General features: G+C 38.5%; 1 protein-coding gene across 1 annotated transcript; it reads left to right on the top strand.

The window, feature by feature from the left end:
* The first annotated feature begins 3,490 nt into the window (after nt 1–3,490).
* On the top strand, nt 3,491–6,346 carry LOC109206072 (transcription factor SAC51-like). Its single transcript, XM_019368840.1, has 3 exons — nt 3,491–4,147; nt 4,262–4,408; nt 4,505–6,346. The coding sequence occupies exon 3, from the start codon at nt 4,522–4,524 to the stop codon at nt 5,614–5,616; it is 1,095 nt and encodes a 364-aa protein (XP_019224385.1). The 5' UTR covers nt 3,491–4,147; nt 4,262–4,408; nt 4,505–4,521; the 3' UTR covers nt 5,617–6,346.
* The last annotated feature ends 6,772 nt before the right edge of the window (nt 6,347–13,118 follow it).

Genomic DNA, 13,118 nt, shown 5'->3' on the forward strand with positions numbered 1-13,118 from the left:
AGGGAATGGAATTTGGGAAGAAGGCCCATGGAAGTTATTGTTCGAAGTCTTTTGTTTATACCTTGTCAAACGCATTTTCCGTTAGGTTAGTTTTGGCCACCGTTTGAGTTTTCCGTTAACTACACTAAAGCTGTTCAACTTTTGCAAAGTTAAGGGGCGATAAGTGCTAAAAGTGATACATAAAGGATAAACTTATACCTAGCTCTAAATATAAGGGATAATTTTAGCTACATCCTGATTCATATTTCAAGTCACTAGATACAACAATGAGCCCGTTTGGATTATGGTAAATAGCTGATAAGCTTGAAGTGTTAAAAAGTATTTTTAAGTGCTGAAACTGATTTTTTAATTAAACATTTACGTGTTTGGGTAGACGTGCTAAAACTGATAATAAGCAGTTGACGTGTTTGGTAGAAAAGTACGATAAGTTGTTATTCTGTTAAAATGACCAAAATATCCTTAAAAACTTTAGAAAAGATTATAAATTAAAAAATTTCTTTGTAAAATAATGATGAACCACGAATATGGAATGAAAAAAAAGTTAGAAAATTTATTTGGGAAAAAAAATTATTTTGTGAATTAGAAAATATTATTAAGGATAAACTAGTAAAAACCCCAGTCAAGCTAAAAGTGCTTATAAGCCGAAAAACAATAAGTTAGGGGTGACCAACTTACGACTTAATGCTGATTTTAGTTTATAAGCACTTGACTTATAAGTACTTTGGGTGTTTACGAAACGAGTAGATAAGCCAAAAGGTGCTTATAGGCCAGTTTGACCAGCTTATAAGCTTAGCCAAACCCCCTCAATTGCAAACTGTCAATCACATAATTGCAGTCTAAGACAATTTGTACGTGCGCTTCTGCTGTAAACAAGCTACATCTTCCCTTTTCCATGCTTGAGTTGGAAGAAAAGAGCAACAAGAAATGACACTAAAATACAGGCTGCTAGTTCAAGATAGTAATACTAAGAATTTGCAGTAAGACTGTATAAAAGATTGTAAAGTTTTGGTCATTCCTTTATCTCCCTCGTCTTTAACCAGAAATTCAGGGCCTGAAATGCTAAATCAATGAGTTTTATTTGAGAAAAAAAAAAAAAGAAACAATGAAATTATATCTGAGGGTCGGTATCAGAAAGAAACACAAATGCCTAAATAAATCAAGCAAGAAACTAACAAATCCCTCAATTGATGTTAATTGTTGCTTTGTGTCTTGAAAAGTGCATTTTTTAAATACGTGTTGATGTGCCACGTGTTTACTATATGATTATTCATTATTTGAAAATTTGTCAATTATACGAAGTGGTTATCAATTATTATTAAGTATGAATTAATCGATTATATTCTATATAGTGGTTGGACCTGCTTTGCCTGAAAGTCCTATTTCAGACCATGGTCTTAATCATTTTATTTTCTCTTTTGTAATGTGGAGTAGTAATTAAGCTTTTGAAATTACAATTATGGTTTCTACTTAACTTTCTAATAATGTTTAATGGACCATTCTCATTCCTTGCCTCCTAAAGGTACGGCCTGAGTGCTTAAAATTAATTAGTACTATCATGATCCTCATAAATATCGAAGGCACGAGGGACTCAATTTTGATTAAATTTATTTTTTGTTTATTTAAAGTTTTATACACCTACTACAAATGTGTTCTTTACTTTAATAATTATATCTTATGTAATTTAAGAAATTAAGTTATGCACCTATAATCATAACTAGTTGTTCTTGATCACGAAATCATCATTTTGATAATTTTGTTGCACGTTTGTTAATAACAATTGTTAGTACTCTATTTGTTCATTCCTATGTGACACAATTGGTTTGGATCTTGAGTAAATATTACTGTAGTTTATCTTACAAATAAATAATATACCAAGTAGAATTGGTAGAAAATATTAAAATAATAATAAAATGTTAGCTTGACTGAAATATTACGTCCATATTTCATTTTAGTAAATCAAATTATTTGAATTCTTGAGACTTGAGTAAGTTCTATAAAATGACATTATAATGACGTTAAATATAACAGAAAATCAATTTATATAAAATATATTAACATTTTTTTTTTGAAAGAATTAAAAGGAAAAAGGGAAAGATGAAAGAGAAAAAAAACGAAAGAAAATATGAAAGAGAAAAAAAAAGGAAAAAGGTTAATATTGTAACTCCCTCCGTTTTAAATTTATGTGAACCTATTTTTTTTAAGTTCGTGCCAAAAGAATGACCTCTTTCCCTATTTGGAAACAATTTACCTTTATGTAATGATTTATAGCCACACAAAACTATTACACAAGTTCAAAAGTTTCTCCCTTTTCTTAAACTTCGTGCCCAGTTAAATGAGTTCACATAAATTGCAACGGAGGGAGTAGTATCTTTGCACTGAACTATGTGAATTCCACTAAATACTTTACTCCCAAAGTTCCATAAAACGTACGTAAGATCTGTGTTGAGCTAAGGGAACTCCACCAAATGCTACAATCCCATAATCTTACATTTGCTCAGAAAGATTAGCTAGTTCAAATCCTGCAAAGAAGAAGCACCAAAAAAATCCAGTTTGACCTGTGGATCGATTGATTAGCAAGTCTCCTAAGAGATAGTTAATTAATGTAAGCACCCGTTTATGTCCAAAAAAGAGAAGTGTGAACTGATCATAAGGGAAAGACTCCAATAGGAATATGGGAAAGTTTTTCTGCTCCATTGTTCTTAATCAGAACTTGGAAAAGCTAATTTAGCTAAAACAGATTTCTAAGCCNTGTTTTGTATCTCTCTCTCTCTCTCTCTCTCTCTCTCTCTCTCTCTCTCTCTCCGTGTTTGCCTCTTCGAAAGTCTTTCAGAAGCATTTGATTGATGAGGTTTCCCTTGCAAGATTTGATCTTTCAGTTATACTTTTATTGTTGAGATCTCTAGCTGCGCTTCTTTTTAATTTTTACAGTTATTGGCTAAATTTTTGGATTTTGTTCGAATTTTCAGTTTGGTTTTTTCTTTTCTTTTTCTTTTTTGGTGTTTGGAAGTCATACAAACTCAAAGAGAGCTGTATCAGTGACATGCTTTGGCGTATGTACCCTTAGTGCTACGAATTCAATCGGATCCAGTATTTTTGACAGAGAATGTGTGTGTATATATAGAAATGTGTGTGTGAAAAAAACAAAATTTCATCAAAAAATGGATTTTGAACCAATTGCTTAAAAGTATAGTGAGTTCAGTCATCAGTGCTAAGAAGTAAGAAATCTTAAGGTTGATTAGGTTTTTGATTTTTTTTTTTTTAATTTATAGTTTTTTGAGGTTGATTGGTGTTAAAGAAAAGGTTAATGCACATGCCTAGAATTCTATATAGCCTTTTGTTTTATTTTGAATTTTTTTGTACAAAATCGAATAAATGATATATTTCATGTACTTTTTGTGGAAAAGGTGAGTTGTTGTCCAGTCATTCACACAGTTGTTTCTATTAAGGGATTTGGGTGATATTCATATGGTGTTAAACTGTTTAGTTGTTCTGGTTTATGACTAATGCATATGTTGTCTAATATTTCAGGTAAACTAACTTCATATTGACAGCCTATCACAATTGTGGCAATTTCTGCAGTTTAAAGAAGTTACAACATGCGGTGGCTGAGCCTGTCAATTGATGTGTTTGCTTATGTCATCCCCTTGAACTTATTTTGCAGGGTGATCCTATAAATTATTTCTCCTATTAAACCAGTTTTTTTTATCTATTCTCTTCATCTTCCTCTGCGCTTTAACCAGTCAGTTTTGTCTCTTTGCTTGTTATATCTGTATGATTAGCTGAAAGACCACTGCAAAGAAAATTTAAATCCTCTTAGTCCTGATTTTGATTCGTTTGCACTTTGCCATCACTGTGACTCAGTTTAGGTCTTTTCAGGCTTCTTTTCCTATACTACGATTTCCTCAACCTTCTCCTTTCTTTTAATCTCCGTATTCCCCTGAAAGCTAGTATTCTATTTACTCTTGGTCTTCGGTATTATCTCTCCGCGTATATTTTGAATTTAATTGGAAGGTCGAAAGTAGTTATGGTGTGCCAAGCAGCAGGACAAACAAGATTTCGGGCCTTAAAGCATGAGAGTGGAATCACAGGGAAAGCAACCATTGTAGTTAGAGTTATAGCATGTTTTCAACCATTGCAAAATTGCCAGGTTCATTCACATTTTTGCCTCACTTATGGAAAATTTCAGTGTTGCTTTTCAGTTGTGGGTTTCTATGATGTAATTGAAAGGCTACCTAACTTACAGTCTGTTTTTGCTTTCCAGGCTGAATACTTCCGTCAGTTGTTGAAGCCTGTAACGTAGATGCTCTGAGTTCTCGCCTTTGTATTAAATCCAGTTTTATAGTATTTTCTTGTTATTTACGTCCTTAAAAAGTAATTTGAAGTGGAATTTGTACAACCCATATAACTGGTATGTGCCTTGGTCTTTGGTACTGCTATCTGTGTTAAACTTCTGTTGATTTTTGTTGTGTATTTCCATCTAAAGTTCTTATATTATGCATGTTAGGTTTCTCTTCTGGCTAGATGGTTACAACCAGCAAGCTCAATTGTTACCAGCAGGATCCGGCATGGACTTCACCGAATTTGAACCATGCAACTGCATTCTTACGACATGGACATAACCTTGGTGTTCCATCTCTGTATAACCCTTGCATATGTGCTGCAAATGCAGTTTCTCCTAGGCCGTTATGTTATGTCCCTGGTTTGCCAAGTTCTAAGGCAGCCAATCAGAATGGAGTCAAATGGTTGCCAAGCTTAGCTCCCGCTAAAAATGAGTATCCGAATGATACTAACTTTTTACTTCCTCGCTTGATAGGATTAGAGTCCCCACCAACTGATGCATCTGCAAATTCTCAGAAAAGGTTCCTCATTTGTGATCAGTCTGGGAATCAAACTAGATTCTTCTTCAGTCAAGGTCGTCCTCCTGAAAATGAAGTAAGTACACCGAAAGAACGTGCTTATGGTTTGTATTATGAGAACCTAACTGCTATAATTGAGCGAAGATCTCCTGCGAAGCCCATTATTGAAGATACATTGGAGGGAAACTACATAAATGGTGAAGAAAGTAGTATGCGTGAAGACACAGAAGAAATCAATGCCTTGCTCTACTCTTCTGATGGCAGTGAAGGGGACGAAGATGACGATGGTTGTGGCGAGGATGATGAAGTAACTAGCACGGCTCGATCTCCTTGTGCAAACAAAGGGGGCTGCGGCTGTGGTGAGCATGTGCAGCTGTCTGAGGAACTTACAGAAGAAGTTGCCAGTTCTGATGGCCCATGTAAAAGGCAAAGATTGCCAGATGGCGGGCACAAGAAATCATCATCCATAGAATCTGGATGGGCCAATGATGATGATGATGATAATGTGGAATCAAGATGTGCTAAAAGTTCTCTTCCTCTCAGGGAGAAGGATGAGGAGGATCATGGTTTGAGCACTAGGAAAAGGAAAGCTAAAATTCGTGAGACCTTGAGAATTCTTGAGAGCTTGATTCCTGGGATAAAGAGTAAGGACCCATTGTTGGTTATTGATGAAGCAATCGATTACTTGAAGTCTTTGAGGGGCAAAGCCAAAGCTTTAGGAGTTGGGCTCCCTCAAGAGTATCCCCCATCTTCTTGTTAAAGAAAAAGATATCCAACCCCTACAACATTAACATTGTGGATTTTAGGGGGTATTGTTTCTTGGATATTAATCTTTTTGGTTAAAAATAGTTAAATTGTGAAGCATTTGCCATTTTCATCAGTCCTATAGTGCAACAAGTATTATGAACCACCAGAGGTGAAGATTTAGTGGAATGTCTTTTACTTGCAAGGGGTGAAATAAAAGGGATTATTTTTGAGTTTTTTGTGGAGTAAGAAAGGGTAGCAATTTCAAAGTTCAAACTCATGAGTGTGCAGTAAATGAGGGACCCTTGAGAAAACCATGGATTCAATGCATGCGCATTTGGTAATTGAGGACCCACAATCCACCCCCATATGTTTCTTGATTTGAATGACTGTTATGATGTGTTGATCTTTCTGTTGATCCCCACAAAGGATAGTGATGGCAACTACTGTTGAAGAGTAGCGCATGGAAAAATGGGGGGGCCTGCCCTCTAAAGCTTATCATGAAAAGGCTGATTGAGAAACATGATCAAATCTTGTCTTAAAGTTTGGTTTGTTCCCACTTGTGTGAGAGCTTTGGAATGGTGAGTTTTTTTTGTAGTTGGAGAGAGTTGTGAGTCTTTTTTTAAGCGTGGTGTCTTTTTATGAGCCTGATGGACCCTTGTGTTTCATGCTATTATTGCTATGTGTGTTGTCTTTATGCTTTTACTACTTATTAAACTAATAAAATATAGCTTGCTTCATTATTATTTCTGCTGTGTTTTCCTGTGATTTTTTTATATATTTTTATTTGTGAAATTTGTTGAGGACTCGTTTATGTGATTCTAATGGACACTGGTGGCTATGTTTGATCATTATGTGGTTTTTGTCTATTTTAAGGGTTAGCACTACTTAAAGAAAGTTTTAAATGGAGAAAAATATTGGATCGTTTGCTGCTTACATGTAGAATGAGAGTTTTCCCTCATGGGAGAGGCAATGAAATTGGAATCTCTTTGAACTTGAATCATTGCCTGCTAAAAAAGGTTTACTGCTATTAACGAACATGGGGTATTATTTCCATAAGGAGAAAAATTTAAGTCCTCATCAAATAGGAGAAACATTAAAGTTTTATGGGACCAACTTGACGTGGAGTGGGATAAAAAAAAGAAAAAAAGAACTTTTATACACCGATGAAGAAATGTTTTATACCACAGTATATTTACAAAAATTTCATTATATTGTATGTGGATGTATATGACATCCTAGACGTATTAGTAGTCAATTGGTTTTATGGCTCTTTACAAACTTGTTTTTAGTTTTATGATTTTACCTCTTTTGTTTTTATACATGAAAGATTTATTTTTACACGCAAGAGATCTGTCTACCATGAAAAGCAGCGGCGCTCATATCAATATAATCACAGTTTTTGACTGCTTTTTCAGAAAGTCGCCATGGCACTAATGCAGGACATTCTCTCCTTTGAAAGTATTACAAGTTATGATTCAGATTTTGAAATCAACGAAAAGGGTGTAGAAAAGTGCAATCGGAAAAAGACGTCCCTCATCATTTTCCTTTCTGTGATTCTTTAGAAAGAAATATAGAAATGGCATACGATTTAGAACTTGACACCAATATCTCATCCTTAATTACTTTCATGAAACCTAATACCTACTGTGAAATTATCTGTTAATTAGTAGTTAGGACCAATGTGGAAATAGTGAAACTTAAGGGTGTCATTTGATGATTAGTTGAAGTTAATAACCAACTAAGTCAATAAAATGACTTAGTCGGTTATTACTGTGTATAACAAAAATGAAGAACAGCTAAGAGCTCATCTTTCTCTCTCTTTTCTTCTTCAATGAAATCAAAGATCCATTGCTGATTGTTCTTGCATGTTATAATTCATCTGTAATTAGGCTAATTCAGCGCAAATTAACATGGTATCAGAGCAGCTATCGATCGATTAGTACTGCTGTATCACAAATATGAGAACAGTCATTTTCAGAGCTTAAAAAGGTGCAACAATGGCGGACGATGAAATTGCTAAGCTACCTCACAATCATCCACTATATCTGAAGGATTCAAACTCACCGGGAACAGCTTTAATAGCTCTCATACTCACAGGGCCAGAAAATTATGCCTTGTGGAGTAGATCTATGAGAGTAGCTCTCTTTGTGAAGAACAAATTAGGTTTTGTGGATGGAACTTGTCAGAAGACTTCATACAAAGGAGAGTTAGCAGCGCAATGGGAGAGATGTAACGCAGTAGTTGTCTCATGGCTCAACAGCACTGTAGCGGCAGAATTAGTGTCGAGCATCATGTACGCCTCAAATGCGAGGAAGATCTGGGATGAATTCAAGGAAAGGTTTGACAAAGATGACTAGGATCTATCAAATTTCTGCTGATATCGCGGCTCTCAAACAAGGTACAGACTCTATAACCTCCTATTTCTCAAAGCTGAAAGATCTATGGAATGAGTTAGATATCTTAGCTCCTTTACCCTCATGTGATTGTGAGGAATCACGTCCATATGTGGATCNTTGTTTGCAGTGTTTGGTCAAAAAAAAAGTGAACAAGAAAGTCAAAAACCAGCTCAAAAAAGGAGTGAAACCTGCACAAGTGCCAAGAATAAGTCAAAGCACCGCTGCAGCATAAAATCCACTGCGGCTGCAACAGACCCATCGCGGTCGCGGTCCATTTAGTGCGGTCCGTGGTGGATAAGTTTAGAGAGATGCATTCCTGGAGTTCTAAGTAGTGCGGTTCGGGTAGATTCTTCGCGGCCGCGGTAGCCTCATCACGGCCACAGTCCATTTGTTGTGGTCCACGGAGAGGGGATTCAGAGAGATAGGATTTTGGAAGTTTCAAGATATCGCGGTCCGCGTCCATTTGTTGCGGTCGATGGTAAAGCCACCGCGGCCACGGTGCATTTTATGCGGTCCGCGGTGGCCAAATTCAGAGACTTAGAAGTGAAGCCAAAAAGCGTCATCGCGGTCGCGGTGCATTTTCCGCGGTCCGCGGTACCTCCGTCAGGGGTATTTTTTTTTGTCCAGAAAATTCGGCCTTTTATAAATACTTCTTTTTCAGATTTTTAGGGTATCTTATCTATAGCTGAGCACGTGAAGGCCGTTTTGGACCTATTTTGAGTAATTTTGTAGCTAGTTCAAGAGTGAATCTTTAAATCTTAGCTTGTAATTATATTATATGGGTTATTTTTCATCTAAATATCTGGCTTTTTCTATTATTATGAGTAGCTAGACCCATTAGCTAGGGTTGTGGCTCAACCCTAGTATGGGTATTTGATGGGTCTTTTGTTTAAAGGCTTAGATGTTTATGGGTGGTTGATATTTGGACTGATTTGTGTTTTCCATGTTGAATTAGTGGTTGCGAACACTAATTTCTGCCTTTTTGATTTGGGCTCTTCTTGAGAAAGAGAGCTTGAGTCTAGGAAAATCAGTCCAACAAGGAATTGGGGTGTATTCAAGAGATTGATAGCCCCAATTAAAGGGTTAAACCTAGAGATAGTAATACCCGCCTCGAGCCTATATTGCTTGCACAATTTCGACACCCAATTGGTGTTGAGAAAGTCAATTAGGGCAAAGTCACTCAAGCTACCGAGAGGCATAGAGTGAGTAGTTTCGTGCATTGGCTATATCGCAATCCCCAACATAATAACTTTGCCTTAGGCTTTAGAACCCGACAAGTATTCACCTAGGAGAAAGTCACTTCCCTAGTGCCTCGTTAACCATATAGAAAACCTTTCAACCTTTTATACTTAGCTTAATTTCGCACATCATTAGTATAAAATTAGAAGTAACAAACAAACAATTATGATTGCAAGTGTAATCAAGAGCACTACACACTGCTAGTTTAGATAGGAATCCAAATCCCAAATATTTTAGCTCCATGTGGATTCGATCCCGATCTTTTCGGGTAAAAGCTGCATCGACCGCTCTTTCCACTTTGTAGTGGTGTAGGGTTGGACCCGATCAATTTTTTGGCGTCGTTGCCGGGGAGCTAACGGCTTTGGCTATCTATCTAAATAGTTTTATGTATTATTTTTCTTTCCTTCTGTGATACTAGTCTGTGTATGAAGCCAATTCAAGTACAAAATGGCGACAAACAACAACAATGATCCTCTTGGAAACGTGATCCCGAGGGAGGAGGTTGATGATAACGGTGAAGATGAGGTGCCTCTAGTGCCTCAAGGACAAAGGAGAGGCCGCCAGGCTAATGATAATGTTCCAGACCCTCCCCCGCCACCTTTAAGAGTGGCTCCTCGGGTGCTCCCCAACCAAGGATATGCTAGTGCAATTGTCCCACCCCGGATCCGGGCAGGCAATTTCCAAATTACAAACGTGATGTTGACTTTGTTGGAGTTGCAAGGGTATTTCATGGGTGCTCCCCATCAAAATGCTTACAAGCACCTTAAAGGATTTGTTGATACATGTTGGGGGAGCAAGCAAACGAATGTGTCCGAGGATGACTTGCGGTTGAGATTATTCCCTTTCTCTCTTTGAGGGAAAGCATTGGATTGGCTGGAGAGGCTCCCTAACCACTCCATCCATACATGGGATGAGTTGACGGATAAATTCATTGCAAAGTTTTTCTCACCGGGTCACATGGCAAACTTGAGGGATGAAATCTTAGCTTTCAAACAGGAGCCCAACGAACCACTGCATGAGATATGGGAGAGATACCGGACTATGGTGAAGGAATGCCCAAATAATGATATGACTGAGGAAATAATTCAACAGACATTCTACCGAGGCATTAACACAACAAATCAGTGCATAGTGAAACAACTCGCTGGGGGCAATTTCATGAACACACCGTATGATCAAGCTTGTGAGATATTGGATGAGATGGCGGACACTTCTTCCGCTTGGTAAAGTCGAGCCAATGTGCCATAGGGTGACCCCACGGTCATTCACTTGCACAAAGAGCTCCATGATCATGGGTAGGCAATAGTAGAACTGACAACAACAATGAACCAGCTAGCAAAGTTACAATTACAATAGGTTTAAACTCCACGACAAGTAAATGCTATGGAGGGTATCAAATGTTATTGAACAAAAGAAGACAAAGAGGTCAACAGAACCAAGGGAGTTCAGATCAATATGACCAAGATAGTGGTGGGTTCCAAGATGGTGGTTATGATGAGCAGAATGAAGAAGTGCAATACGTGAACAACTATCAAGGCCAAAGGGGCAATTCTTCTAACCAACAACAAAAATGGAGATCCCAAGGCAATTGGGGAAATCAACAACAAAAAGGGAACAGTATTGTGGGAACAACAACCAAAATTCAAATTGGGGCAACTAGAACAATAATCAGACCAATCAGGGTAATTGGGGTGGCAACAACAACAACTGGGGTAGAAACAACAATCAGGGTGGTTGGAACAATAGCAATCAGGGAAATCGGGGGCAAGGTTTTCAAAGGCCCTCGATGTATCGACAATCGAACAATCCACCCCCATTTCCATCCCAAGGTCCTAGTTCATCCAATAATGAAATGGGGAGAATCGAAATGATGTTTGAACAGATGATGAAAAAGAATGCTGACTCCGATGCTCAGTTGGCATCCCAAAATACTTCCATCAGAAACTTGGAGGTTCAATTAGGCCAAATCTCACAATCCTTGAATACTCTCCCAAAGGGGGCTCTACCTAGTGATACGGTAGTCAACCCGAAGGGTGGGAACAATACCGGGCATGCAATGGCGGTAACTACAAGAAGTGGATGAGGTGGTGATGTGAATGCCTCCAAACAAAAAGGAATTTTGAGTGATGAAGTTGAGTTGCAAGAGGATGATATCCCTTTGGTGGTTGAGAATGTGATTGATGAGAACTTGATTGAAGAAGTGAGGATTGATATCCAAGATAACGAGGTGGAAACTCAGAATGACATGAACCCGTCTAGGGAACACGTAATAGACATGCCGGAAATGGTTGTGCCTAAATCCATGGCTCCTTTGCCAAGGCCACATCCACCTTATCCTCAAAGGCTCGCAAAAGAGAAAAATGAGAACCAGTTTAAGAAATTTATTGACATGATGAAGAGCTTATCCATTAATGTGCCTTTGGTGGAGGCTCTAGAGCAAATGTCGGGTTACGCCAAATTCATGAAAGACTTGGTGACAAAGAAAATATCCTTGGATTGTGAAACTATCAAGATGACCCACCAAGTTAGTGCAATAGTGCACTCAATGGCTCCGAAGCTAGAAGATCTCGGTGTTTTCACCATTCCTTGCACCATTGGGAGTGCAGACTTTGCAAAAGCTCTATGTGATTTAGGGGCAAGTATCAACTTGATGCCCTACTCAGTTTTCAAGACTTTGGGTATTGGGCAACCGAGGCCGACTTCCATGAGATTGCAAATGGCGGATAGAACAATGAAGAGGCCATTGGGTATAATTGATGATGTTCTTGTCCGGGTGGACAAATTTATCTTGCCGGCTGATTTCGTGATTCTCGACTGCGAGGTCGATTTTGAGGTGCCTATAATCTTGGGAAGACCTTTCCTTGCAACTGGGAAGGCCTTAGTTGATGTGGAAGCAGGGGAACTCACCTTCCGGGTGGGTGATGAAAAAGTGGTCTTTCATGTGTGTAAGTCAATGAAGCAGCCCAACTGTACTGAAGTGTGCTCGTTCGTGGATCTTGTCACGGCAGTGATAATTGATGATACTAGTGCAATGATCAATGTGGAGGACCCTCTAGAGGCGGTATTGTTGAACCTTGATGTAAATGAGGATGAAGGCCGGGTGGAGTGTGTTAATGCTTTACATGGAATGGGCTCTTACTCTTATGAGCCTCGGAAGCTCTCTTTGGATCTTGAGAATAGGAAGACTCCACCAACAAAGCCCTCAATCGAGGAACCTCCCGTGTTGGAGTTGAAGTCGTTGCCTCCACACCTCAGGTATGAATTCTTAGGCCCTAGTTCAACTTTGCCAGTTATTCTTTCCTCTTGTCTTACTAACATGCAGGTAGATGCCACATTGGCGATGCTCCAAAAAAAGAAGAAGGCAATTGGGTGGACTTTAGCTGATATTCGGGTGATAAGCCCCGCCTTTTGTATGCACAAGATTATTCTTGAAGATGATGCAAAGCCCTCCTTGGAACATCAAAGGAGGTTGAACGAGGCAATGCAAGAAGTTGTGAAAAAGGAGGTGATCAAGTGGTTGGATGCCGGGGTTGTGTACCCCATCTTTGATAGTTCTTGGACTTCGCCGGTGCAATATGTGCCAAAGAAGGGTGGTATGACCATGGTTACCAATGCACAAAATGAGTTAATTCCTACCAGGACTGTCATCGGATGGAGGGTGTGCATGGATTACCGCAAGTTGAACAAAGTGACCCGCAAGGATCACTTTCCATTGCCTTTTCTTGACAAGATGCTAGATAGACTTGCTGGGCATGTCTTCTACTGTTTCTTGGATGGGTATTCTGGGTACAACCAAATTATAATTGCTCCGGAAGATCAGGAGAAGACCACCTTCACTTGCCCATATGGTACCTTTGCCTTTTCTAGGATGCCATTTGGG

The sequence above is a fragment of the Nicotiana attenuata genome, unplaced genomic scaffold, assembly GCF_001879085.1.
Source record: "Nicotiana attenuata strain UT unplaced genomic scaffold, NIATTr2, whole genome shotgun sequence".
NCBI classification, from domain to species: Eukaryota; Viridiplantae; Streptophyta; class Magnoliopsida; order Solanales; family Solanaceae; genus Nicotiana; species Nicotiana attenuata.

Coding starts and splice junctions, on each gene's coding strand:
- LOC109206072 (XM_019368840.1), top strand. CDS start 4,522: ATGGTTACAACCAGCAAGCTCAATTGTTACCAGCAGGATCCGGCATGG.